This window comes from Callorhinus ursinus, unplaced genomic scaffold, assembly GCF_003265705.2.
Source record: "Callorhinus ursinus isolate GAN/ISIS: 27379988/994484 unplaced genomic scaffold, GSC_fseal_2.0 scaffold12, whole genome shotgun sequence".
Lineage (NCBI taxonomy): Eukaryota > Metazoa > Chordata > Mammalia > Carnivora > Otariidae > Callorhinus > Callorhinus ursinus.
The window spans coordinates 73,639,276-73,666,596 of record NW_027397074.1 but is presented as its reverse complement, the minus strand read 5'-3'; the positions used below and the strand labels follow the sequence as shown (position 1 = coordinate 73,666,596).

Sequence of the window (27,321 nt, the reverse complement as noted above, 5' to 3'; positions counted from 1 at the left end):
GCAACCATAGTAGTGTAACATTTTTATTGAACAAACGGTAGTTCTGTGAGATATCTGTTTGGAAACTTCGTTGTTTAATAATGAAATGTGATAATAAAGCTATATTACAAGTACCTGGCCAGAATGAGACTAAGGTGGAGGAGAAGAGATTGGGGATCCTCTAAAATTAGGCCATGTAAGATGTCGTAGATAATTTTGATCACAGAGGATAGTGAAGTACTTTGTTAGGACATAATGTGAAGTGATGTTTTTGGATAATACACAATTTTTTGAAATAGTTTTAAAGCTGATAATGAAAGCAAATAAACTGAATTCAATTCCGAGCAGTGGACAAAAGCTGATTCAGAAAACATGACCATATTCTGCCTAAATTAAGCATCTGGGAAGAACGGGGAAAGTCAGCTCTCCTCTTTACGTTTTCAAGAAACAATTGTGATAAAAGATATGCCTTTATTTGTTAAAACTATTAAAAGAGTAATGTGACTACCAAGAAAGAAAGCCTAAGGATTTTAAAATAATAATTATTATTTAAAAACACGTTATTTGTGTTACTTAATATCATGTTGGAGTTTTCGAGGTTACCTCTCTATATGAAGTCTGGTTATTTTCTATTAGCTATAATACAGCAAATGAAATGGCTTTGTCCTCAGGTATAGTGGGTAAACTAAAATCTGTTCTTAGATACCCTTTGATTTGGTTAACTGAGGTGTGTAGGAACACCTAACTAGCCATTTAAATTATTTTTGTAAGATTCTGCGTAAGTGACAATCTCTAATTTCTATTCAAAAGTGACTGTAGGGCAGCATTACAAGAAATTGAGAAAATACAAGTAAAATACTATAGACTTATTAGACGAAAACCTTTTGTCATAGGTTAATTATGGTTTCATTTTTGCTTTAAGAGGCAAAGACATCCACTTAATGTCTCCTGTGGTGCTAAGGTTCCTAGGCTTTGGGCTTCCCATAATGAAGCTTACTAGTATGTAGCTTTCTCCAGCCATCAGTGTAAGCCTTTCATCACCTGGATCTTTTTTCCAAGACAAATGGTTCCTCCCATTTACTTTACTTCTCTGTGTTGAGAGAGAGAGATACACCTGTTATACAAGGCTTCTTTCCTGTGGTTGCTTTCTCTCTCCTTTGTCCTTCCTAGCCAAGGCCAAAAAAACCGTCAGATAGTTTGTCTAGACTTGCTAGAATCCAAAATTCTCTCCCTGCCTGCTTCTCCATCCTTCACACTTTTGACACACACCATACATCAGGAAAATGTGTCTTGGGCACTTAGGCTTCAACTGAATTATTTTCACATTGAAAAGCTAAAGATTATCCTTTAACTTCATAATTTCGAGCCTAGAATAATAAGCCTCACCATTTTGCTTACCTAATATTTCATATAGTGTGGTTTTTTTTTTTAAAGTGAGGTCTTGAAATCATAGTGGTAATTCATTATATTAGCATAGAAGAAATTACACAACACATAAAATACCGCTTCACATAGCAAGTAAATTGATGAAGCCTAATGATGGTAAAGAATGAAAAATTCTACAAAGCTTCAGATTAGTTTTTGTTAAATTCCTGCATGATGAATGTGTCATGCACAAGGGAAGCTTTTTATGCTTTTACATCCTAATTGTAAATGCCAGAGTTCAGAACCCTTTGGGTGTACTAGCGAAGTTACGCGTTTGTAGGTATGTATAGCTGTCTGCTTTTTTCTGGGGAGAAAATCAATAGTTACTAAATTTATAAAGGGCTTGGTGACACCCCACTCCACCTCCCACCCCCGGAAGAGAAGTTAAGAACTGCTACCCTGAAATGGCTTTAGTGCCACTGTAGGAAATAGAGACCTGGAGTGAATGATTTAAGTCATGATGAATGTCAAGTGCCTCTTTTTATTTTCTTAAAGATTCCATTAGAGAATATTTTCTGGTTAATAATATTTTCCTTTTCGTTCTGTCACATTTTGTTTTTCCCGGTGGTGCTTTTGTATACTCTCCGCTTATTACAACAAAATATTAGTCAAATGTTTGAATGCCTATTCTGTATAGTGACCTTTAGTTAGGTCTTGAGGGTTGAATAAAGCATAGATCCCATCATCAAGGATAACAGTCTAATGACAGTTTTATTTCAGATTGTTTCTGTAGGGTCAGCTCTTAATATATTTTAACAAGTACCTCCACAGTGGTCTAGACTCATTTTATTATTCATTGCTCTGACAGTAGCACTAACATAGGGCATTAAATATTAATACCCCAAATTTTAAAATACATGATAATTTGGAGGGAGTGAAAAAAAATCTTAATAGGGAAGACATACATTCACGATTCTGACTTCAGTATCTTAGTTGTGTGTGTATGCTGTCTCTCTTAGTGTTCTGGGTGTTAAATAGAGCTTTCTATATATGTGTTCTTTCAAAGAAAACACTCGAATGCATTGTGTCTGTGCACATTTTTTACTGACATTGTTCCTAGTTGTACGGTGTTCCAAGCACCTTCAGGATTGCCAGAGCTTCTGCTGTAACACAGGTCCATAAGGGAGCTACTCCCACAGAGGCATTGCTTCAGAAAGCCAAGAAAAAGGAATGAATTGCAGGTGCATAGAAATCTTACAAAATGACGACCATTGTGTTATTTGTGCATACATTAAAAACTGGGGGATGTTTTATCCTGTTGAGTTATAAGGTTTTAGATTTTTGTTTATTTGATCTTGAAGTTTTCCCAAATTTGCTTAATTGGTTTTAAGAGATGGATATCATGCAATTAAAAACACAATAACATTTTTAAAAGATTATCTTATAAAGAGGTGATAACCCAAAACAATGATATATATGTTTTTTTCTGTAAAATATGGACCAAAGTTAGTTATCCAGTGTCAAGCTAGTCTTTCTGCCCTTAGTGCTATATCTTTCTCCTCTCAGCCTTTTTTATCTGAATGAGTACCTACTGTATTGTCTCCTTGTGCCAAGTAAATGGCAGTAATATATGCAGGTATTTACACATGAAATGTTTAGCAAACTAATCAAACACTATGCTGATAAAAAAGTGAAAATGGGAATTAAAAAACTAATGTAAGCTGGTTCAGGGAGAGGCTTCATAAAGTCTGGGGCTTTTTTGGAAGGATGGCTGAAATTTAAATGATATAAGGGGGAAATACAATAAAGGGAACAGACTGAACAAAGAACCAGACACAGAGATTGCAGTGGTCTCTAGTGATTAGGAGAGAAGGACAGTAAGAAGATGGACTCGTTTGAGGTATATAGGTCATACAGAAAGGTGGAGTATACAGGTCATACAGAAAGGTGGAATTAGTGTGCAAAAGCCTTAAAAACTGGGAAGGATAGTTTAGTCTTGATAATGGATGTGGTCAGTGATAGAGAACTCTAGGTTCTTTGCTGAAGATGTAACTTGACTGTAGCATTTTAAAAAGATTAATTTGGTGATGTGTTTGCTTGAAATTAGGACCACTTAGGAAACGGTTTTCGGTATGTATATTGCTGGGCGGTACAAATAAGATGGCCTGGATTAGAACAGTAATAGTAGGAATGGAGAAGTTAATGAATTAGAAGCCAGAAAACATGAGATCTAAGAAAAGGCCTAGGTGTCTGGTGAACTTTAAAAATGTAACTTTCATAAAGGTACAGATGGAAATCAGATTCCTAGGATTCAGAGGAAAAGTCAAGGATATGGATGCAGCAACCATTGATTACTTACTTAAGACATTTGGCACTTAAGGGTAAGAGAAAGACAAGATGCTTACCAGAAGGGTGGTAGATCTTAGAATGCATTGCTTTAAGGTAAGGTGGATATTTAAATATTTAAAAGCAGAACATATAGAGCTATTTGAGAAGAAGACATGGACAGTGCTAAAGAGAGGGCAGACTAATCCAGTAGGGTAGCAGATTTCTCTAGTGCTGGGAGGAGATAAGCTCCTGAGATGAGGTTATGGACTTATCTTTGAGAAGAGGGCATTGTTCTTTGTAAGGACAACCAGAAAATCTAGGAAAGAGAAGGTGAGATTAGAGAAAATGAGAACACAGGAAGGGACTCTTAATCAGTTATTATTGAATGCATATTGTGTGAGAATGGGGGTGAAGAGTGGAGTTGGGACTCAGTAAAGAAAGGCGATTAAATAAACCTGTGAGAATAAGCCTAGAAGTACATCAGAAATTCAAGAATTGCTGGGTAAAGATAAAGATCAAATTAAAAAATTTCAGAATCCAAATATGTATGGTTTTGTATGTGTTTCTCTGGTTCTGCACAAAGCATCAAGGATAGACAAAGCAAATATTGAGGGTTTGGTTAGAAGGGGAAAAAGAAAAGGATACAAAGATATTCAAGAAGACAACATTGAAATACCTAATCTTGTGGTCAAGAAGAGTCCACCAAGGCAGAAAAGAACCAATAGTGTGTGTTAAAGGGAGTTCAGTGACTTTAGGTTTTGGTGAGGTCAAAGAACAGGTATAGTGTTGTTAAGGGAATGACAGATTAGGGTACTGTGGTCAGCATGATGACGGTTCAGTGCTGAATGTTGAGTGAGAACCAGAGAAAGGATGGTATATAAATGTGTAACATCAGAGCTGGGGGTTGGAAAGGCAGTTAGCTTTCATAAACTCTACTCACTTACCTTCCAGCCATTTCTTGAGAGTGAGAAAGCAGACTGCAGGAAAGAGGATTGTAGAAAGCATGATACTGCTTGGGGAATCCTGGGTCAGGTTTTTTAAGTTGATGACCCAAAGGAAAACTGCCCCCGTGGGATAAACGTTCCTTCCTCAGCATAGGAAGCACAATGCAGGGGAAGGCTTGGGAAGAACCAGGGATGAAACTGGACAGGTGTAGGTAAGCCCAGTGAGTGTAAGGGATGGTGAACATGTTATTTATGATGTGGAAGGTTTAGAGGCGGTAGGTCTGGTAGTTGAAGAGCCCAAATATGAGCTAGTTTCTCCCAAGCACACATACAAATTGAAAAGAACCAACTCCTCTTACTTAGTTGTACTGGGTCATTGTGCTTTATTTATATAGCACATTGGAATTAAAAGTAGTAGATTGGTGAAGAGTAGGAGAGAGAGAAAGTCAGAATTTTATTACAACAGGTTATAAAAATATTTTGACAGTTTGTCCCTAAAGAGAATAGATACATATAAACCTACAAGTCATTGAACTAATCTATTCTTATATTTTATATACTTAGATGTGACCTCTAGGGAAAGTTGCTGAAGATAAAGTGAAATGGAGATCTACATTTTTTTCTTTATTCAGTTAATAGCAAATATACTTAGTTTGGAAGCATTTTTAATTTACTGACATTAACGTATTTTTTTAACTCACTGGACTTGATCCATATATCTCAGCTGATATATCAACTATGACATTTAAAAGCGATAATACTTCAAAGTACAAGTCATTGCTCAAGAATACTGTTTGTGAAACCATGCTGATGGATCAAGAGGCCACTGCTCCTTCAATCTCCTTTCTGCCCTGTGATTTGCTGCCATGAGTATTACTCTTACCAACCATATATTGCTGGGGGTACCAGCCTTTAATACCAGCTTCCTTAGTCAGGACCTTTTTCCAAAGAATCACTCTTGAGAATTCAAGATTCATTAAGAGAATCTATTCTGTTCTGTAACATCTCAGAGAGTCTACTCTGGGTTTGAGTTACACAAAAATCTGGTTTATACCTGTTAGGTACCTAGAACTGAAGGAAAGCCTAAGCAATCTAAGCTGCTTGAGAATTGAACTGAAGTACCTAGAAGTTCCATTTCAGATGGAAGTTGTACTGAAAGAACCAATCCGTTCTCTCCAGGTTCCTTCAGACCATGCTTCCTATGGCAGCTATTGACTTTACTTTGTTCTTAGTCCACTTCACATGTGCGATTCTTCTAAGGGTTCCTGGAAGCTCTCAACTGACCCAGAAAGGTACCGTGCTTACAACAGTTTTGTTGTTCAGCTCCTGTTTGGTACTCAGACCCGCTATTGTGCTCTATTACAAAGCAACACTACAAAAGCTTCCCCCACCTCCATAAAATGTATAAAGCTTCTAAAGCACCCAGTACCTTTTTTTGTTAAATAGAAGTGAAATTCACACAACATACAAATAACTAAAGTGTACAATCCAGTGGTCTAGTACTCTTCTTTAATTATCTCACTGTTACAAGAGCAAAATAAATAACCCACTCCATCTGTGAGAATTTTGGCTTATTCTTTGTTGGGCTGTGTGCACCTGGACTCAGTGTTTTACCCTGTAGGCTGAAAGGCAAATATTAAACCTTTGAATATCCCATACTTCTTCACAACAATACTTAAGATTGTGGGTGAGGCAACTTTTATATACCGCCCTTTATAAAAGGGAGGAAGGCAAGGAGCTATAGGTAATAAAGCTTTAGGATACATGTATTCCTGAGTAGGTAAAAATGTTTGAAACAACCATGTGAGTAGTTTTGAAATAGCAATAATAATCTTTATTTGTGACATTTGATTAGCATCATGTAAGAAAAGGTTTGCTTAGCAGAGGTATACTATAAGCGTAGCGCTCTCTATGGGTGTGAGGGTGAATGTGTGTGTGTGCACGTGTGTTGTTTATACTTAATAATTTTCATTTAAAATTCTCCACTTAGTGAATGTAGCAGAGGAAAAAGCCTCTGGCCATTTTTCTGCGACGTTTCATGTATTTATTCCTGTTATGTTCTGCTTAATTCATATGTTCAGGATAAATGATGCATTTATAGTCTTTCTAAAATTTTTTTTAAAGAAATAAAGACCCTATTTAAACGCAGCAAGGCTATAATACTGATGCGTTTCTCACCCCTGGCCATATTTTATCTGAACAAATATTTTCATAGCTTTTTCTCATCAGATTTCAGTCTCACTAGTAAGCATACCTGTCCCATGTTTGGACAGGCCTAAGGATAATAAGAAAACTTCTATTAGAATAAATTTCAGAGCTTTGAAATCTGGACGTACTCTTTAACAATCTGCCTTTTAAAGACCAAGTAATAATAATGCTAATAATAAACAAGGCTCAGAAGGATTGTGATTTGCCCAAAATCACATTCTAACAACAATTTAAAGTTCTCTTAGCCCTCACCATCTGAATTTGCCTTCAAACATGTAACTCAAGGAGAAGAAAACTTCAAGATTCAGAATATATCTCTTCTGTAAACTTTGCTGTGTCTTACGGTTTGATTATTATAGTAGTTCTTGCAAGTCAAGGGCTTTCAACTGTGAATGTCAGTGCAAATAATGAAGGCTTTCAAAGTGTCCATCTACTGACGACTGTTATCACAGATCCTGTAAGTTGTGGAAACTGGTTTTAAATGTGACCCAGTGGTCTTGGAGTAACATTAGTGACGGGTGGAGGGGGGTGTAACCTAGCAGGTACTCGTAATGTAGACTTAAACTAATTACCAATGTCAGAACTAAAGTAAAGATTAAAACAGAGGTGGAATTAAATTTACCCAGGATTTTTCTGCAGTACCAAAGAGCATTTAAGGAGCAGCATGCATGATCACTAGACTGGTGACATCTCTAATATTACAGAATGAAAAAAAAAAAACTTATAGTAATGGCACCAAGATGTACTACACTCACACTAAAGCTGTCATCTCAGACTCATCTTGAAGAACTGCTATATGCTACACCATGTAAAACAATAGCATATCTGCTGATAATGTTTCAATCAAGGAGGTTGTTGTTTTCAGCATAATGAAACAGAGGGAAAGCTCCACAAGGATTTAAAGATGATAATACCATCACCATCTCCAAGAAGAAATGCAGGAAAGCTGACTGCAATCAACTTTTGTAGCCTAGTGCTGTTTCCTTATATGGTGAGATCTTATCCCAAGGACTGTGCTAACATTTACACTCTGTTATCAGTCTTGCATACTGAAATCATGTGTCTACGGAGCAGAATATAGTGATCTGGAACATTACTGGGTTGTTTTTTAAGTGTTGTCATTTTCTATGTTGGCATTTGTAAGAAGACCGATACCCTGAAGCTGTTTATTTTTTCCTGTATTACATCTATAAATTGAGTATCCAGCTAAAGGTAAAGGAGGCCCAGGGTTATGAATTCATCAGCCAAAGTAGGAAGTATGTCATTGGCTTTAAGCAGAAGGTTGGGTTACATACCATTGTTCCACTTATGTTAAAAAATGAGTTTTAATTAAAACTTATAAATATGGATTAATGATATATATGCCCTAATGGGCATCCCCCCCAACCCCCAATTTAGGGTAAGATTTGCTCTTAGATATGTTTCTTTTTACTTCTAAACTGTTCATTAATTAAAGTAACTGTGGCTTTCCCCAGACCCAGATAGATATAACATATCTTGAGTTTTGGCACAGTCAGTGCTGTTACGTGTAAACTTCCAAGACCTCACCTATTTTTTAAGTGATACTTGATTGGAATGAAGCCGATTAGTAAAATAAGCAAAGATCTCATAATTTCCAAATACATACATACATCCCTGCAACCTCTGTTTTATAACACACTTTCAGGTTTTAATTCTTGACCACCATGAGTCTTATATTAACACCTTGTGTTCACTTCTCTATTTGGTTTTTTCCTTTCTTTGGATAAAGAAGAAAATCATCTTTCCCTGTATAACTTTTCACAATTAGAGGGGGAATGCTCTACTAGATCTTAATGTGCACTCCCTATATGATTACCCTACAACATCCCCGACAGGCCCGAATTTTCCCTTTTCACAGGAGAAAGCTCTCCCTCTCAGGCTGCTGAGTGCTTATTCGGGTCTCTATGATCATTTATCTCCCAGTTACTGCCCCAGGAACCAGTCTACCATCTTTCAGCTTATTTCCAAACTGGCATTTAGTTTTAAGTGATCTTTTTTTTTTTTTCTTTCTCTCTTAAAACAGCACATTTAAACAGTAAGCATAGTCTGAGTTTTGGAGTAGATTAACAGTCACTGCAACTGTTAAATGTTGAATTGATAAAGATTTTTGACATTGTAAGACCGGTATTATCCACTTTCCCCAACTTCTGAGTTATTTAGCTCTTTTAAAAATCATTTAATACTTCCAGACAATATGACTAAAATTCAGTGTTTTACAAATATGTGTAATTTTTAATAGAATTAATTTTTTTTTTCACTGAAATGATAGTTCTAGTTCAGTATAAAGGTCCAGGATATGGTGAAATAAGAATTTCTGATTTGAGTTTGAGAATATATTCATTTGGTCTTCTTTCCCTTCTTTCCTTCCTGCTTCCTTCACAGTAGGGCTCAACATTGATTAAGAATTGGTTCTGTCAAGACTATCTTTGGCAATCTTTTTCAGATCCAACTATCATAAATCATAGCTAAGGATGAACACTTAAATAAATGTATATTTTAAATGATTTTTAAACTAAGGCCCCTTAGTGGACTGGTGGTGAGCATTTAAGCCTTTGAATTCATCAGGGTTTTTTTGAAATGCCAATTTCCACAGGAGTATTATCTTTTGTAGGTCTGCAAAGGATGCATTCTTACTAGGACTAATTCTTTTTAAATTGAGACATCACTTGAGAAATGGAAGCACAAAAGTTTTTTATTTCCCCTAGTTGTGAATAAATAGTATAGAGGAAGAAACAGGAAAATAGTCTTTTTTTAATCAGACATTTCATATAGCTAAAATAGCTAAATTTCACAATATACATGCTTGTTTTGAAAAATCAAACATTTATTTGTAAAAGAATCCCAAACGTTAACAAATATCTCTTGGTTTGTAACTAGTACAATGAGGAAGAACTCTTAAAGTTGTGTGCTTGCTTGGTCTGTTGGGTTGGAAATGTTTACTACCATATACATCACCATGACTATACCCATATCTGTTTGATTTAGTTTTTAGTATGAAATAATGAGAAAGCTATTTCATTTCCTGAATTTTTTTCTGAAATTAAGAAATAAAGCAAATTACTGTTTTAAAGTCTGAAATGATACTTTCTAAGAATGAAGCTCAGAGCTGGGTTATGAAGAATTTGTCAATTAAAATCGTGTTTCAGAACATGGATAATTTTAGTCTTTTTTGGGAATTTTTCTGACTTTGATTTAAATCCATAAGATAAGATAGGAGCCATCTTTCAGGAAAAGATGAGACTGATCTTCACTGTCAAAATAAAAGTAAGCTGTGTAATTAAAGGGAGTACAAAACTGGGTTTGGTGTTTTTTAATAACTTAGAAAATTTGGAAATCTTTTAATCTGGAAAATTATGAACATCAGAAATCTTAGGTATTTCAGTAGACACATAACCATGTGGGGATTTGCTGCACAGGTAGCAAAATACTTTGGTTATGAAAACAAGCCCAAAGAGGAACGTATACCACCATAAAAGCGTTTTATCGGTGCTGAACAATCAAAAGCTATCACTGACTTTGTTCACAATGGCCAGCCTGTAGTGAACCACTAAAGAAAAAACAACAAGCAGAACAGCATCACTTTTAGGAAAGAAGATACAGAGTAGACATTCAGAAAATGTTGAGTGAAAGCTAATGGTTGAGAGAGTGATATTGGTGTCTGAATACTTCTGGAGGCCTGCAGAACCTGGTGTGCTTTGTGTTACATCTAGACTTTGGAAGCGTTTACTCAGATTCGTTTGCACATGAGTTATAACTTACGTCTTGGTTGTACTGTGGCATTCATTGTCGATTCCACTCCATGATCAAACCTTTTCTTCTGTCTTCTTTGTCTCTGAACTCTGGAAATCTCGGCTCTTGCTGTTTACTTATTTCTTCAACACCATCCCCACAAAGCACTCTCACAGTTTTTAGAATGTCACCTAGGGCGCCTGGGTGGCTCAGTCGGTTAAGTGACTGCCTTCGGCTCAGGTCATGATCCTGGAGTTCCAGGATCAAGTCCCGCATTGGGCCCCCTGCTCAGCGGGGAGTCTGCTTCTCCCTCTGACCCTCCCTCCTCTCATGTGCTCTCTCTCTCTCATTCTCTCTCTCAAATAAATAAATCTTTAAAAAAAAAAAAGAATGTCACCTAATAACACTTTTTTCTTCCAGTTTCTCATTTGTGATACCCATAAATAAATACGTAAATACATAAATGAATATACATATGTGTGTGTGAATGTGTGTACATTGTCCCCTAAAACAGGCACATATACACAATTCAGAAAGTCTTTTAAAGGCAACTAATAATTCTTAAAGAATTTTTTTTTTGGTGAAACCAAAATCTATTTCCCATTTATACTTCTTGTCAAATATGTGAAGGCGGTTACCACTTGTCTGGTAACTTCTAGAGGTAGATGAAGCATTTTTAGGCCTTCCAGCCATTTTACACTTAGCATGGATTCTAGTTCTCTCTGTAGTCTAGTTCTCCTCTGCATTTATTTTGATTGGACAATAAATGTTTTTCTTAAAATACAAAGCTCACACTTTAATAATCCTGATGTGTTCAGATAATAGATCTATTTTTTCATTAAAACTGTTCTTATTCTATATATTTGTATATTCCTCTACAGTTTACAGAGTCCTTTTTTAAAAATGTCCTATGGGCATAGGTATTACCCCCATTTCATAAGTGAGGAAACAGACTCAGAGTGGTTTCCCTTGCAGTTTGCCCATTGTCCTACAATTGCTAATGTAAACATTGCACATCTATTTACAGTCTTAATGTTACCATTTTAGACATTCCATTACCCATTTGTCATATTAGATATAAGCTATTGAGTAAAACCACTAGACCCTTTTTTCATACATATGACTGGTTAGTTAGATCTCTTTCATACTGTACTTTCCTAATACATTTTTAAAAATCTGAATGTGTATACCTCTTAAATTTTGTGCTTCGATTTGATGAGGTTAGAGTATACCGTTTGTGTATCACCATCTTACAAGTTTGTCTTATGAAAGAACTACGAGATTTTAAAGAGATAGATATTGGTAGCATTAACATTTATGTGAAGAATTCAATGATTTTTAATTAAATAGCCGTAATTTTAATTACTGATTCTGTCATCTCTAGAATTGGCTTCCATTTGCATATTTAAATTAACTTTGTGGGTTTTGCTGAGCTTGATAAAAAGTATGGAGTCAAAGATAAGGGAAGCAGTATCACAGAAACTTACTTGGTTTTTAAATTTTATTTAAATTCCAGTTAACATACAGTGTAATATTCATTTCAGGTGTTCAATACAGTGATTGAACACTTCCATACATGACCCTGTGCTCATCACAAGTGCACTTCTTGGTCCCCATCACCCATTCAACCCATCTCCCCTGCCCATCTCCCTTCTGGTAACCATCAGTTTGTTCCCCATAGTTAAGAGTCTGTTTCTTGGTTTGTCTCTCTCTCTCTCTCTTTTTCCCTTTGCTCATTTGTTTTGTTTCTTAAATTCCACAGATGAGTGAAATCGTATGGTATTTGTCTTTGACTTATTTCACTTAGCATAATACTCTAGCTTCATCCATGTCTTTGCAAATGGCAGGATTTCATTCTTTTTTATGACTGTGTAATATTCTATTGTATATACCACATCTTTATCCATTCATCAATCAATGTACACTTGGTCTGCTTCCGTATCTTGGCTACTGTAGGTAATAGCTGCTCTAAACATAGGGGTGCGTGTATCCCTTTGAATTGGTGTTTTTGTAACTTTGGGTAAACCCAGCAGTGCTATTGCTAGTTCTATTTTTAACTTTTTGAGGAATCTTGATACTGTTTTCCACACTGGCTGTACCAGTTTGCATTCCCCCAGCAGTGCAAGAAGTTTCCTTTTTCTCCACCTCCTCGCCAACACCTGTTGTTTCTTGTGTTTTTGATTTTAGCCATTCTGACAGGTGTGAGGTGGTATCTGATTGTGGCTTTGATTTGCATTTCCCTGATGATGAGTGATGTTGAGCATCTTTTCATGTGTCTGTTGGTCATCTGTATGGCTTCTTTGGAAAAATGTCTATTCATGTCTTCTGTCCATTTTTTAATTGGATTATTTGCTTTTTGGTTGTTGAGTTTTTATAAGTTCCTTATGTATTTTGGATAGTAACCCTTTATCAGATATGTCACTTGCAAATATCTTCTCCCATTCTGTAGGTTGCCTTTTTGTTTTGTTGATTATTTCCTTCGCTGTGCAGAAGCTTTTTATTTTGATGTAGTCCCAATAGTTTATTTTTGCTTTTGTTTCCGCTGTGCAGAAGCTTTTTATTTTGATGTAGTCCCAATAGTTTTATTTTGCTTTTGTTTCCCTTGCCTCAGGAGACCTATCTAGAAGGAAGTTGCTATGGCTGATACCAAAGAAGTTACTGCCTGTGCTCTCTTCTAGGATTTTTGTGGGTTCAGGTTTCATAGATCTTTAATCCATTTTGAATTTATTTTTGTGTTTGGTATAAGAATATGGTCCAGTTTCATTCTTTTGTATGTTGCTGTCCAGTTTTCCCAACACCATTTATTGAACACGCTCCTCTGCATTTATTTTGATTGGACAATAAATGTTTTTGTTCCAGCTTTGTCAAAGATTAATTGACCATATAATTGTGGGTTCACTTCTGGGTTTTCTGTTCCATTGATTTATGTGTCCATTTTTGTGCCAGTACCATGCTGTTTTGATTACTATAGCTTTATAATATAACTTGAAGTCGGAATTGTGATGCCTCCACCTTTGCTTTTCTTTTTCAAGATTGCTTTGGCTATTTGGGGTTTTTCCCCAATCCTAAACAATTTTAGGATTGTTTGTTCTAGCTCTGTGAAAAATGCTGTTGGTATTTTGATAGGAACCACATTAAATGTGTAGATTGCTTGGGGTAGTGTAGACATTTTAACAATATTTGTTCTTCTAGTCTATGAGCATGGAATGTCTTTCCATTTCTTTATGTCATCTTCAGTTTCTTTCATCGGTGTTTTATAGTTTTCAGAGTATAGATTTTTCACCTCTTTGGTTAGGTTTATTCCTAGATATCTTACTGGTTTTGGTGCAATTGTAAATGGAATAGTATCACAGAAACTGTCAGGCTGACACACAGTACCTTAAGTTTTGTAAAAATTCATCTAAACACTGCTGTTACCCAATGCTACACTTTACATCTTATCCCAAAAGATTACCGTCAGAGGACTTACCAGAAACGGCTCAATTCAAGATATATTATACTTAGGATATCCTAGAAAGCCCATCCAAGGAATAAATTATTTTGATATGATTGCTTCTTTATAGAAATGCATTTTGGGGAGTTGATGTGTCAGTGGGATGGGAAAGTAGCTGGCTTCAAAGTCTTGAGTTTGTACAGGCAGCAAGCAGAAGAAGAAAGGAAAGAGACCATGGTAGAAAGAAAGAGGACATTTCCAGTGGAAAACAGTTGTCAGGTAGAAGCTGCCTCCATGACTACCTACCTATTCCACTTGAGAATTAAAGTTTAACTTCCTGTGCGCTTCAGTTGAAAGGAAGCTAAGGTTCTAGCCAGAATGCTGCATATTATTTTCCATGAAATATGCCCCCAAATGCAAGCAATAGAGCAGCAGTGCTTGCTAAACCTGTCACTCATTTCTAAAGAAATCATCCAGCTCCTAATCTGTTTAAATTTTCCCAAGAACTAATTATAAGCATGTAGCTTCTAGAGTCTGCCATTTTCTCCTTTTCCAGCACTTAATCTTAACAGGTTTTGTGATCACATCTGTGAGGATTAATTCCCTGGAATAGAATTAATTCATTTTGCACCTAAAGATTTAAAACTCATTTAAATTGAGTGGATGTTCTTTTATTGTCTTTTGCGTCTTTACTGATTTACAGTTCTCTTCTCCACATTGCTTAATCTGTCCATTCTGGTTTGAGGATTGTGCTCTTTTCATAAAGAAGATGGAAAGAAGCAAAATGAAGATGGAACTGCACAGCCCTGCCTTCTCTTGGGGCTTAGCATTATGACACCAGGCTGCACAGGGGCTTTTCCTAATTTTTTCCTATTCCAAACTTAGCTTTTTCTTGCCTTCAACATTGTCCGCAAGCTTCAGATCATTACATGTTCTGATTTTAGTCCTCAAGGATCATGACACTCTTATTACAGACAGGTAGGTTTTCTATCTCCATCCATTTTTCCTGAGCATTCTTTTCAATTCTAATTCTGTGTGATTCTCCCTCTGTTAACAATTGGTTTCTTTAGATTTCTCCCCAGTTTCTTTTCTTGTTAGAATCATTTATTCTTGCATAATCAGAAAGTCATATTTTAGCATCTTCTGTGGCCTATGAATCATTGTCCCTTATAACCATGGGACTACCCTGAGCCATACTTTTTTTTTTTTTTAATGTTTTGTGGAAACCTGTTTTCTCCAAAAATCTGGAAGCAGATGTTCAGGGCTGTTTGTTTAGGAAACATTAAATACCTGTTGAGGTCCAGGTTTGGGAACTGTTCATGATATACGAAGAGCATTAAATCAGCGCTCCTTTCCTAGAGGAGCTCATAGTCTAGTAGACAAAAGCTTACACATAAACAAGTATTTGCAGTGCACTGTGGTAATTGCAGAAAGAGCCGGGATGCCTGCTATCCAAGAGCACCAGTCTAAAGTTATTCCCATTTTTTGATTCTGTAAATCCTAAAATGATGTCACAAACTCTTAGGGCTTCTGTTATGTTCGCCACAGCCAACCAGTTCTTTGTCAGAAGTCCAGAATAAAAGTTTCCCTCCTTGTTTCCACCTTGGGAAAGAGAGACTGTCAGGAAGTCAGTTTTATTAGGTTTATCTTCTTCTAGCAGATTCAGACCTCAGAGATGTTAGGGTGGTTGACAACCCCCCATGTCTGTGTAGTTTTGTCATTTGTCTTGGTGAAACCATATTCTGGTGACTTCTATATGCTCCCCTGGATGATGAGCCCCCCTGATTGTCTTTGCATTGCCTCACAATGCTTTGTTCGTAGTGCTCAGTTTTGTGTTCACTTGAATGCTTTCCTTTATGCTTCCACTTTCAGATTTTATAGGTTTCTTAGATTCGATTTTTGCCCTTCTGGTCCTTTAGCTCTGTTGCTTCTATATTCTGGTTCAGGTTCCATCTAATCCAGTCTGTAATGCTTCTGAGATGTATTTATCTTTTGCATTAACTTTTAAGTGTACTTTTTCCTCACTCTGTATATAGCTTTATGTATAGACATCATTCCATAAGTATTTTTCCATTTTAAAAAAGTAGATTCTGCTTCCTTAGATCCTTCATAAAACAAACAGCTGGATGTTTTCCTGGTTCTCATTGGATGATCTGATTCTCTCCTAAAATAGACTTATAGGAACATTCTAGAAGAAAAAGGTACACATTGTACAAAACACATCTACTTATATTTTGAAATATTTCTACTGTATTTTAGATCTACTGCTCTGTGTTCTGTATGGAATGTCCATGTCCTCTTCATTCATCTTCTCGAGTCACCACTTACCTGCACGCAGAATGGAAGAATAGTTTGTTTTCTTCTTTATGCCCATAGGACTTTGTTCATACCAGAAGAGCATTTAGTATCTCCCAAGCATTCCTTATTTAATTTCGGTGCATTGGATTTTAAAAAGTGTACATGCATCTCAAACACTATTGAAAACATATCATTATAGTGGCTCTTTTCCCTCAGTTGACATGCAGAAAAGCCTTTTGCTCCCCCCCCCCAAACCTAGCTGATTCCTGCTTTCAGAAAGATTTGCATCTCTTTGGAGAGAATGATTTGATTCATAGCATTATACAAATATGAATTAAACAGCCTTTTTAGGGGAAAGTGATTTTTCAGCTCTTCTCAAGTTGGATCTTTGATTCAGCAGATATCTTAAGGCACATCAAGTTTCTAAGACAGCAACATGCTGAAGGATATACAGAATACACCCTTACAGGCCTTGCAATAGAATTGAGAGGTGTGAGTTAGGGTGAGCAGCAACCATAGTGGGGTCACAGCAGTTTGCTCTGCCCAGTGAGTGTGGTTCAGGCCACAAGTACTGTTCTAGAATGATCTGAGTGGAAGAGAAAAGACTTAAACTTTTGGAAGATTGAATAAAAATTAATTAGAAAAAAGCAGGAAAACATTCTAGAGAGGGAAAAAAGCATGAAATAAAGGCAGAGTCCAGGAAGCCAAGGCCATATTTAGCTGACCCTCACGGCCTCTCTATTCCTGTTTATGTCATTTCTGCTTCTTTCTATTAGTAATAAATTTTGGTTGTTTTTTATTATTACTTTTTTTCAAGTTCCTTGTGTTCTCAGAACTTTTTTTCATTTGCGTTCTTAGGATTTTTCACTTAGTTTAATCTCTACTTTCAAATCTATTAAATCCTTAACATTTTGTGCCCCTGGTAAATCTGCTCTGCAGTACTGGCCTGTCCTGATTTATAATAAGCATAATCCTAGAAATCTGAGTGTCATTTCTTTTTGTTTAAGTAGAATAACATTTTTTTTCATAAACCTGAAGGAATTTATTCACAAAAGTCATTTTCCCTGCAAATTTTAGTTTATAAATTGAAATTATTTCTGAGGCTCACCTAAAAAGGACAGCATGCCGATACAATAAAGCTTGCTTTCGAGTTCTGGTAGGAGAAATTTTGTATGCTCTTTGAAGTTTGGTTTAACATATAAGGACAAGCATAATTCATTTATATTTGAGTTGCTTAGAGATATGTTATTGAAGTTTGGAGAAGGTTTAGGGTTTTTTAAAATCCTGTCCTGATGGAGATGCACTTCATCCAAAACTGATAGGAAATCATACATATAACAGGGTGAGGTGGGGTAGGGAGGTGGCCTAGAGAGGGGTAGAGCCTGAGATAGGATGACTGTGTGTCCTTCTAAAAATGCATGAATATTTGAGAGTAACTGGCAAGAGTAACATAATGGGAACTAAATTTCAAATGTACAACAGCTTGTACCAAGAAATATTTGTTTCCCTAAGTAACCTAGCCACTGGAGGGAGCCTTTGACTTTGACTGTAAAGGACAGCAATAAAGGAAAGGAAGATAAAAGCTTTTTGGAAAACAAGATCAGGTTGCCAATTGAGGCTTTGAGGAGTGACCATTAGATAAGGCTTAAAAACTGGAGAGCAGAATAAACTCTTCTAGGCGTATTTGGGACTCTTGATGACTGCTGCCCGTTTGGGGAGGATTTGAGCACCGACGGGAATTTAACTTGAAATTCCAGATGTCTCTGCCACAGGGATGGCGGATAAGAATGGAGTAGCCTAAGACTGAGGATGTGGGCCAGTTGTCCCTAGCAAACATGAAAGTAGAGAAATGGATGGGTCTGTGAATTTAGCTGCAGCTGGCCAGTTTAATTAATAAGGCCTATGTGTTTCTAACAAAAAGACCTTACAGAGGTGGTGCCAAAAAGAAGGTAGAGGCAAGGCTTCCAAGAGGAGACAGAAAATCCTGACCTGGTGGTAGAGACGGTATTAGAGGAAACGAATACTTGGGATGGCCTTCTGTTTTCAGGTTCCCCTTCTGTGTGTTTGTTCTCACCGTGTTGTCATTGCATACAGATCTCCTGTCTTCACACCGAGCAGCAGGTACTGGTTTTCGAATGCAGTCTTACCTGGCACCCTCATGTGTGACATAGATGAGAGCAGAATGGGAGGGGGGTGTGCTGTCCTAGCGCCCTGGCCCCTTCGCTTCCTCCCCAGGGGCTCTTGAGATGGTTTTGCAGTCCGAAACCAGTCTGAAAATCAGTCTTCAGGTGAAGATTTTATGCATTAGCTTAAAAAAAAAACTCATTAGCTTGTCACCAGTGACAACTTATAAAGAGCAGGTTTTCCCACAATTTTGCTATCATTAGCAAAGTTTTGCATTTCCTAATGATGAACACATTGCAGTTAACCTGAGGAACAGAAAGAGAAACCCGCTTAAGCCGCTGCAATGCTGTGTGTTCTTGCCTAAACCATTCATCTTTTCCTGCTTTAGGACTTTCTGTCAAAGATCTGATGTCAGAATACAGCTTAATTTTATCTTATAATATAGTTGACCCTTGAACAATGCAGGAGTTAGAGGCACTGAAAAGAGAAAATATGTTTAATATAAATATTAAAATCTATTTAAATATTGAAATACATTTCATAGTGCTGTGCTGAAAAGAATCCACACGTAAATGAACCCGCGCAGTTCAAACCCATGTTGCGTCAGGGTCAACTGTGGAGCCATTGTTTATAAGACATGCCTTTCTCTATGCATCCTACTTGTAGTTGGTCTAAGTCTAGTTTGTGGATGTTTGAGGCTCAAGGTATCTGTGGAGTAAATAAAACCACTCTGTGAATGAATGATTGCTCCTGTCCTTACCCACCCCCCGCCCCAGACATTTCCACGTGCGTGCCTCACTGGCCTCTCTTTTTACTAAACCTTGTAGCATTTATTAATCACATACAACCCAGTGGCATTTCTTCTGTTGCTTGTCCAGACTGTCGTCGTCGAATATTTCCTGTATTCACATTGTCTCACCGTCTTGACTTTAAACTCCTTGAGAACGGGAGACAAAGTTGAAATTGTTTGTTCTCCTTGCATCCTGTACGCCTTCAGTAAATAGTTGCTTTAACTTTGATCTTGGCCATCTTTACACATACATTTTATAATTTTTGTTGTTGCTGTTGTTGCTAAAAACCAGATTTGTCAACCTGCTTCGTGTGCTGTGACCAACGTGTGATGGACCTGGGTGTTAGGTAATCGGCAAGCTGGCCGAATTTTAGACATAATTTCTTCTCTGTGGTGTGCTGGTCCAGGGAAACTGAAAGTATACTGATACTTCTTAATGGCATATGAGAATGTGGTATCTGGCACCTTGAAGGTATTTTAAATTTTATGTCTTTGAGTTCTATACTGAAAAATAAAACTACTACAAACAACTTGACCTGCTTTCCTGCCCTCAAATTATTTAGACCCCAAAATAGTATTTTGTTGTACATATCTGAAAATTATAAATTAAAATTAGTTTTTTTTAAAGATTTTTATTTACTTATTTGAGAGAGCGAGAATGAGAGAGAGAGAGAGACCACATGAGAGGGGGGAGGGCTGGAGGGAGAAGCAGACTCCCCGCTGAGCGGGGAGCCCGATGCGGGACTCGATCCCGGGACTCCAGGATCACGACCCAAGCCGAAGGCAGTCGCCCAACCGACTGAGCCACCCAGGCGCCCTAAAATTAGTTTTTTTAACATTATAAAACATTTGAACGTTATTGGCAGTCCTTTAAAAATATACAGTTCTTCCCAGATGTATTATACTACAACTAATTAAATGCTTTAAAAATCAAATAGTATCTAATTTCTAATTGAAAATACGTTCAGTAACTTGATTTTCATTGTGCTTTGCTTGTGGAAAGTTTAAGGTGCTTTCCCATATCTTATTTGTCTTTGCAATATTTTGGTGGTGAGAAGACTTATCATTTAGATCAACTATATAGTCCCTCTGTGAAGATGCTGGGTGTTATCCCTACATTCCCAAGGAGGAGACTGTTTGTACGGAGTCAGTTTCTGGCAAGTGAGGAGTCCTCTGCCTTGGCTTTTTGGAAAGTTTACTGTCTATTTAGTATTGAGTACTGATAAAAAATTGTTATTAGGCATTTATCAAGTAATAAATGGGCTTCAGATTGCTTTCTCTTCTCTCATTTTATCCCTACAAGAGAGTAAGGCAGATGTTATTCCTACTTATGAAATAGGGCCCTGGGATATTAAGAGACTTACTTAGATGCCTTAGGTTGTATTAATTACCAGTATAGAGCTGACTATATAGGCCACCTGCAATTTTCAGCCCAATATTTTCTCCATTAGACCTACTGATTTGTACATTCTCAATGGCACCCCAGTGTGAAGTCCTGTATCAAGAAAGGGAAATGAAGTTGCATCGAGTTGAGTCCAGTGATCAAAGTTCTGGTACGATCTTAAAGGGAAATATGTATTCAAGTGGGATTTTTCAGAGCCCTAGATACAAAGGAACCGACTTCCTTTGTGTCAGTGGTTCTCAACCAGGGACCATTTTTGGCTCCCCCAGGAATCACTTGGCAATGTCTGGAGACATTTTTGGTTGTCAGAACTGGGGTGTGTGAGCTCCTGGCATCTAATGGGTGGAGGCCAGAGATGCTACTAAACATCCATATAATGCATAGAACAGCTCCTCCCCGGCAACAAAGAATTATGTAGTCCAAAATATCAGTAGTATAGAATAACCCCTGCTAATAACCCCTGCTGTTGTGTATTGCAAGGAGTGGATTACCAGAAGCCCTTGTTACCAGAACAAATTTGAGTCAGAGGCAATGGGGGATGGGGAGGTAAAGAAGGTGAGTTCAAGTGTGGCTGGACTAAGAGAGCTATTTTGATGAAGGGAGGCATTAGTTAATTTCCTTTCACTTGCCCTTTCTTTGTGCCAACACTTGGCATAGCAACAGTGGAGAAAGCTGAAGAAAATTGCTCTTCTTGTTCGAAGCTCCTTGGAATTAGTGGTCCCATTCCAGGAGCTAAAGATGTCAGTCCACGTCCCTGTGACACTTGCAGCTTCACTGTAAATCAGTCACGCATGCTCTCAGGGTCCCAAGATGTCTAGGTACGTGACTTTGTTTTTTTGACAAGGTAGTAAGAATTATAAACTAGCTAATTTATTTCTCAAGCTATCTTATAATCATAGTTCACGTGGGATGATCTGAGTTTTTCACTGTTCCTGTATCATGTGCCATATGTGAGTTTCTTTGGTCAACGTAGAGTTGACCCTTAAACAGCTTGGGGTTAGGGGCACCAAACCCCTGTGCAGGCAAAAATCCACGTATAACTTTTGACTCCCCAAAACCTTAACTACTAATAGCCTACTGTTGGCTGGATTGCCTTACCCAATAACATAAATAGTTAATTAACACATATTTTGTATGTTATGTATGTTACAGTAAATTAAGCTAGAGAAAAGAAAATATTACTAAGGAAATCATAAGGAAGAGAAAATACATTTACAGGACTGTACTGTATTTATCGAAAAAAAAATGTGCCTGTAAATTGACCCATGCAGCTTAAATCTGTGTTGTTCAAGGGTCAGGTGTACTCTTGCTTGATTTCATTAGTCTAAAATCAGAGAAACATCTTTTAAAAAACTTTGTTTTTTAGAGCATTTTAAGTTTACAGCAAAACTGAGTGGAAAGTGCAGAGTTCCTGTATATCCCCTACCCATGCACAAATGTCTTTTGACTTTATTGCAATACTAATTTTCAAATAAACTTTATATAAATGCAAGTATTATTCTTTTAATGCGAAATTAGGTGTTCCTTAGTTCCAGTACTCATTAAACGTAAAGCAGAATTTTGTAAGGAGAAAATTGGTATTATTGAGTTATGGGGTATTTTCTTTTTCTCGATTTGGTGGAAAAGAGGGGCTCAAATCATCTGCATAGGCTTCTTACTGACTTCAGCTACTTAGTTCAAGAGCTTTATCTTCCTCAGAATTTCCCCATGTAGTTATACATCATCTTTTTAGATCAGGGGGATTTTTTTCCTTCCTGGGAAGCTTTCCTTGTTTAGAGTTCAGTTTCTGGTTGATTGAAAACCATTTTAACTTATATGGTCTGACAGTTTGACCGTTTATTTATTTATTTATTTATATTTTTTGATTTTTTTAAAAAAGATTTTATTTATTTATTTGACAGAGACACAGCGGGAGAAGGAACACAAGCAGGGGGAGAGGGAGAGGGAGAAGCAGGCTTCCTGCTGAGCAGGGAGCCCGATGCGGGGCTCGATCCCAGGACCCTGGGATCATGACCTGAGCCGAAGGCAGACGCTTAACGACTGAGCCACCCAGGCGCCCCAGTTTACCACTTTAAAAGTTCGAATGTGGCATAGCCACCAAATCTTCCTGTAATGGAGGGTATTTTAGAACTTTGTTAGTGTGATCTTGTTAGTACCTCATGCAGTTGGAGCCAGAGTGAAGATGATGATTGCATTGTTGATTAGAAACCCCCCCCCAACCCCTGAATTGACTGCGGAGTCCAGTTTGTTCCTTCAGCCAAAATATTTGTCTATCCTGCTAATCATGGCCAATAGATACACTATAATATTGCTGTGTTTCTTTTTTGCCTCCTTTTAGTCATGGGTCTTATAGGCCCCTGGGTTTTCCCTTAAGTATTTGACCCATTAAAAAGTCAGTTAATAGTCTGTACCATGTAGATCAAGAGAGAGAGCTTGGTGTTATTAAAAGAAACAACTCAGATAAGGTCTGGGTTCAAGTTCTTGCTATACCAGTTATGTGACCTTGAGCAAATTATTCTGGAGTGTATTTCTTTATCTGTTAAATGGAGATGATTCTCCCTGCTCTGCCTACACCACAGCATGAGGGTCAAATGAAATAATAATTGACTATGAGAGAGCCTTGTAAATTGTACAATTCAATGCGGATGTAAAGTAGGATGCAGACAGAAGGATGAGTCTTAGGAAACTGCATTGATTGTGAAAGGAAAGAAGGTTTGAGGAATTTATTTTCCCTTATCTTGACTTGTCTGTATGGCGTAGATGGCCTCTTCATCATCTTAGTAATTCAGGGATGACTTTTGTTGGGTTTGGTTGTAGTTTTTTTTTTTTTCCTTTTTATAAATAAGGTCAGTAGGGTTAAATGCTTCACTTGCTGAAACATGATACCATTTGGCATAGAATAGTAATTGGTGCAAAGCAAAATTATAAAAAGAAAATTCTGAATTCACCAAATAGCATACACTGCCTGATAGAATATCGTCATCATCATCATTGGTGATTGCTAATCAATTCTCTATGCTCTTCTCAAAAAGCTTGGTTGATAGTCTGACCTACATTCCTGTTTCCAATACAACAATTACTCTGGTAGCTATGCTTCCCTCACTCTTTCCCCTCCAGCCAGTTAAAGCATGTGGATTCTGGGTGGTAGTAGATCAAGTTAGTTCAGTCACAATTTATAAAAAGCCTTTTTACATTGATAGTGTCTTGTCATATATGACATTATTCATAAATAGAACCAGAGAACTGACTGTAGGACTCCAGGACTTGAGTTTTAAATGGTTGGTGGATCTGTTGGAATAGAGTAGGTAGACTGTGCTGGAAATTATCCCATCTGAAAGGTAGCTTCGCCCCTGCCTACTCAGCCTTTATGACTAACGGAAAAATACTCTCTTCAAATTCAAAAGCCTATTCATTCCTGCCTTTCTCCTCTGAAATGCATTACCAGTTTTATCATAAGGAAGAACTTAATTCTTTTTCCTTTTCTATTAGCTTATGTTTATTCTTCATAAAATGACTTTTCTTCCATTTAACGGGCTCAGAAATGAGCTCCTGTATTGAACTTTGCAGGCTTCATAGAGTAAATCAGCTCAGCTGGCTAAATGCCTCACTGACTGAAACTTTAATGTAGCTGGAACTCAGTTGTGCTCTGGAGCATGGAGTCTTTAAACTGGATTATTGATTTACAAGCGCAAGATGGTGAAATGTCTATAAGAAGGACGAGGCGCTCCCTCTCCTGATCCTTGAGCAAGTCTTTCCTCGCTGATTTCAGGGGCTCTGAGCTCATGAGCAAAATCCTAACCACATTTATCTTGCTTAGGACAGCCCATCTTAAATGCTCAGTAAAGAAAGAATAATTCTTCTCCCGCTTAACCACTAAAGAACAACATATGTTTCTAACGTCAGCTTTTTATTTTTTTTTTTATCTTTCATTTTTTTGTTGGTAAATCTCCCAGACAACAGCAGTTCTGTAGAGAGTTTAAATATGAAGGAATGGCAGGACGGGCTAAGGGCACTTCTACCCAACATTAACATCAACTTTGGTGGACTGCCCAATTCTTCCTCCCCCTCCAACGCCAACCACAGTGCACCAACGTCCAACCCTGCCACCACCGACAGCCTGAGTTGGGACAGCCCTGGCAGCTGGACAGACCCAGCCATCATCACAGGTAACTTTCTCCCTCCTTCAGCCCCACTGACTGCCATCCGTTTGGTTTTTAGCACCGATGAGATAAAAAAACAGAGGTCTCTTCAACATAAGCTTCTTTTCGCAAAGCCGCAAGCGTGGGGTGGCCGGTTTCGCTGTCGGGGTCGTGCAGTCCCCGGGGACTCTGTCGGCCTCGTTGTATGAGGCACTTGATGCCTAGGTTGGTTCGTTGGGTGTAAGGAGGTGCTCACAGCATGTGTGTATTTTTCAGGTCTCAAAGCACAAAAGTATCTGACTTATCCTTTTAAAGGAACATACTCCACTTTTTAAAATAAAGCTCTCTATTATAAGGCTCTCTTGTGTACGTATCCCCGTCAGAGAAGGAGAAGCGCCACTGGGAAATGATGGCGTCCAACTGTGGGGACTCGGTTTTGCAGTTCTGCCTCTGTGACAGTGGGGGACAGTGTCTGTGTAGTGGAAGAGGAGGCACGGGTTTCTGTCACGATGAATCGTCCTTGGGGGTGGAGGAGCCAAAAGAACATAAGGTTAAAAAGGTCTTCTTTGGAAGGAGTTGAAGACTGTCATTTTTCTGTTTCTTTTTGGGTAAACTAATCATACCTGAAACATTCTCTGTTTGCTGGCTTTCTGGTTCTTTCTGCCCAAACTCACCATTTTCCCTCATGTTTTCTTTTCTCTCCTCAGGTATTCCAGCAACTTCAGGAAACAGTTTAGACTCTCTTCAAGACGACAATCCTCCACACTGGCTAAAATCTCTTCAGGCCCTCACAGAGATGGACGGCCCCAGTGCGGCTCCGTCACAGACCCACCACAGCGCCCCCTTCAGCACACAGATCCCCCTGCACAGAGCCAGTTGGAATCCCTACCCTCCTCCTTCAAATCCTTCCAGCTTCCACTCCCCACCCCCAGGCTTTCAGACAGCCTTCAGACCCCCCAGCAAAACTCCCACAGATTTACTACAGAGTTCAACACTGGACCGCCATTAGGGAAAGAGGAGAAACCATTAGAAAATGCAGGATTTGTCCCACCCTGTTTTCTCCCTCTCAGCCCACCCACTGCTCCCTGCTCATCTCTTACGTTCTGAAGAATCCAGTTCCTGATCAATTTTTTTTCTCCCCACCCCCAGATGCAATGCGATCACAGGGTCATGGCCATCTTTGGTTTTTTTTTTTTTAATTGTAAAAGTTTCTGTTGATCCAGCATTTGAGTGACACTGTTGAATGTTTCCTAAAAATGCCTTTTTTAAGGAGGAAAAAAAAAAAAGAAATCAAAGGGCAGTCTCAATACTTAGAAAATTACTGTCTGTCTGTTGCGCATAATAATGACATAATCTGCTTAGCAGAAAATGACGATTAATCTTTAGGAAAGGTCAAGTAAATGCATTATCAACTGCAAAAGTTTGAAAACCAGGTTAATTGAAATGAGATTGCTAAGTGCATGGGGGAAAGAAGTGGTCCTGGCATCCATCTTGTATTCAGCTTATGACTATTGCAGGGAAAAATGCTTTTAATTTAATTTAATTTTTAATTCTTTTGGCAAGTTGATGGAGAGGACTTGTGTCGTTAAGCAAAAGAATTTATTGGAAGTTGGTAGAAAGACAAATTGATTTGTAGTAGTAACTGGCCTATTGCTAAAGAGTTTATAAGGAGGGGAGAAGTGATTTTTTTTTAAAGGGAGAAAAAAATTTTGGGCTTTAGATTTAAAGTAAATTCAAACGTTTTAAAGAAAAAAGTATTCACAGACTACCTATGCATAATATAAAAGCTGAAATATACTACAGTCTTTCTCCTCTGTCAGAATCTTTTTTTTCTTTTACCTTAAATTCGCCTGACTAGGGCACTCTGAGATAGCACTGCTCTGGGGCCATCTGATCACCATCAGGAGCAAATCTCTGACCTCCTTGCCTGCCGCTTTTACTTAACCCTGTAGTTTCTGGACGTTTGTGCAGTATTGAAAAGACAGGAGAAAAGAAAACAGAAACCTGGTTATAACCTGACGCTAAAACTAAAAACAAGGAAATGTACCTCTTTCTTCAGAATTAAAACTAAAATCTTAAATAAAACAGAAAACTTGATGATGACCCTTGGGTGGTTCTTGGTTTTGTTTTCCATTTTGTTGTATTGTGACCGCAGTCATCAGATGTTTCTGTTGATTTTACGTGTTCAACACTAGGAAAAATACTACAGAGGAAGAAGTGAGAAAGAGAATTCATCTAATTGTCAGTCTTGGCCATCTTTGAAGATCAGCGCACCTTGTCCTCAAGAGTTGCTCTTCCTGCAGGTTTTGGCAGAAGATACCTCCCTGTGCTATTGTATTATGCAGACCCAACCTTCCCAGCTGAGAAGCCTCATGTGCCAGGAAGGAGCAGATGAGCTGTTGGTGTGCTGAGAAGGTGGTTGGCTTGGGAGGCCTAGGGGCACTAGCCAGTGTGGCATGCACGTAGCCGTGCCGTGTGTGAGTGCCGTGCTGGGAAAGAGATTGGGAGACCATAACGTCTCTGATGGAGACATCCCACAGACGGATCTTCGATGGCCAATC

General features: G+C 37.9%; 1 protein-coding gene across 4 annotated transcripts in view; it reads left to right on the top strand.

The window, feature by feature from the left end:
* Nucleotides 1-26,863, top strand: part of CNOT4 (CCR4-NOT transcription complex subunit 4) — a 143,431-nt gene extending 116,568 nt beyond the window's left edge. For 2 of the 4 annotated variants that reach the window (XM_025854731.2, XM_025854730.2), the window contains exons 11-12: nt 24,575-24,787; nt 25,468-26,863. In XM_025854731.2, coding sequence (XP_025710516.1) covers nt 24,575-24,787; nt 25,468-25,769 — 515 coding nt within the window. In that variant the 3' untranslated portion in view covers nt 25,770-26,863. The remainder of the gene's footprint in view (nt 1-24,574; nt 24,788-25,467) is intronic. The other 2 variants (XM_025854733.2, XM_025854732.2) reach the window with 1 other exon arrangement.
* The last annotated feature ends 458 nt before the right edge of the window (nt 26,864-27,321 follow it).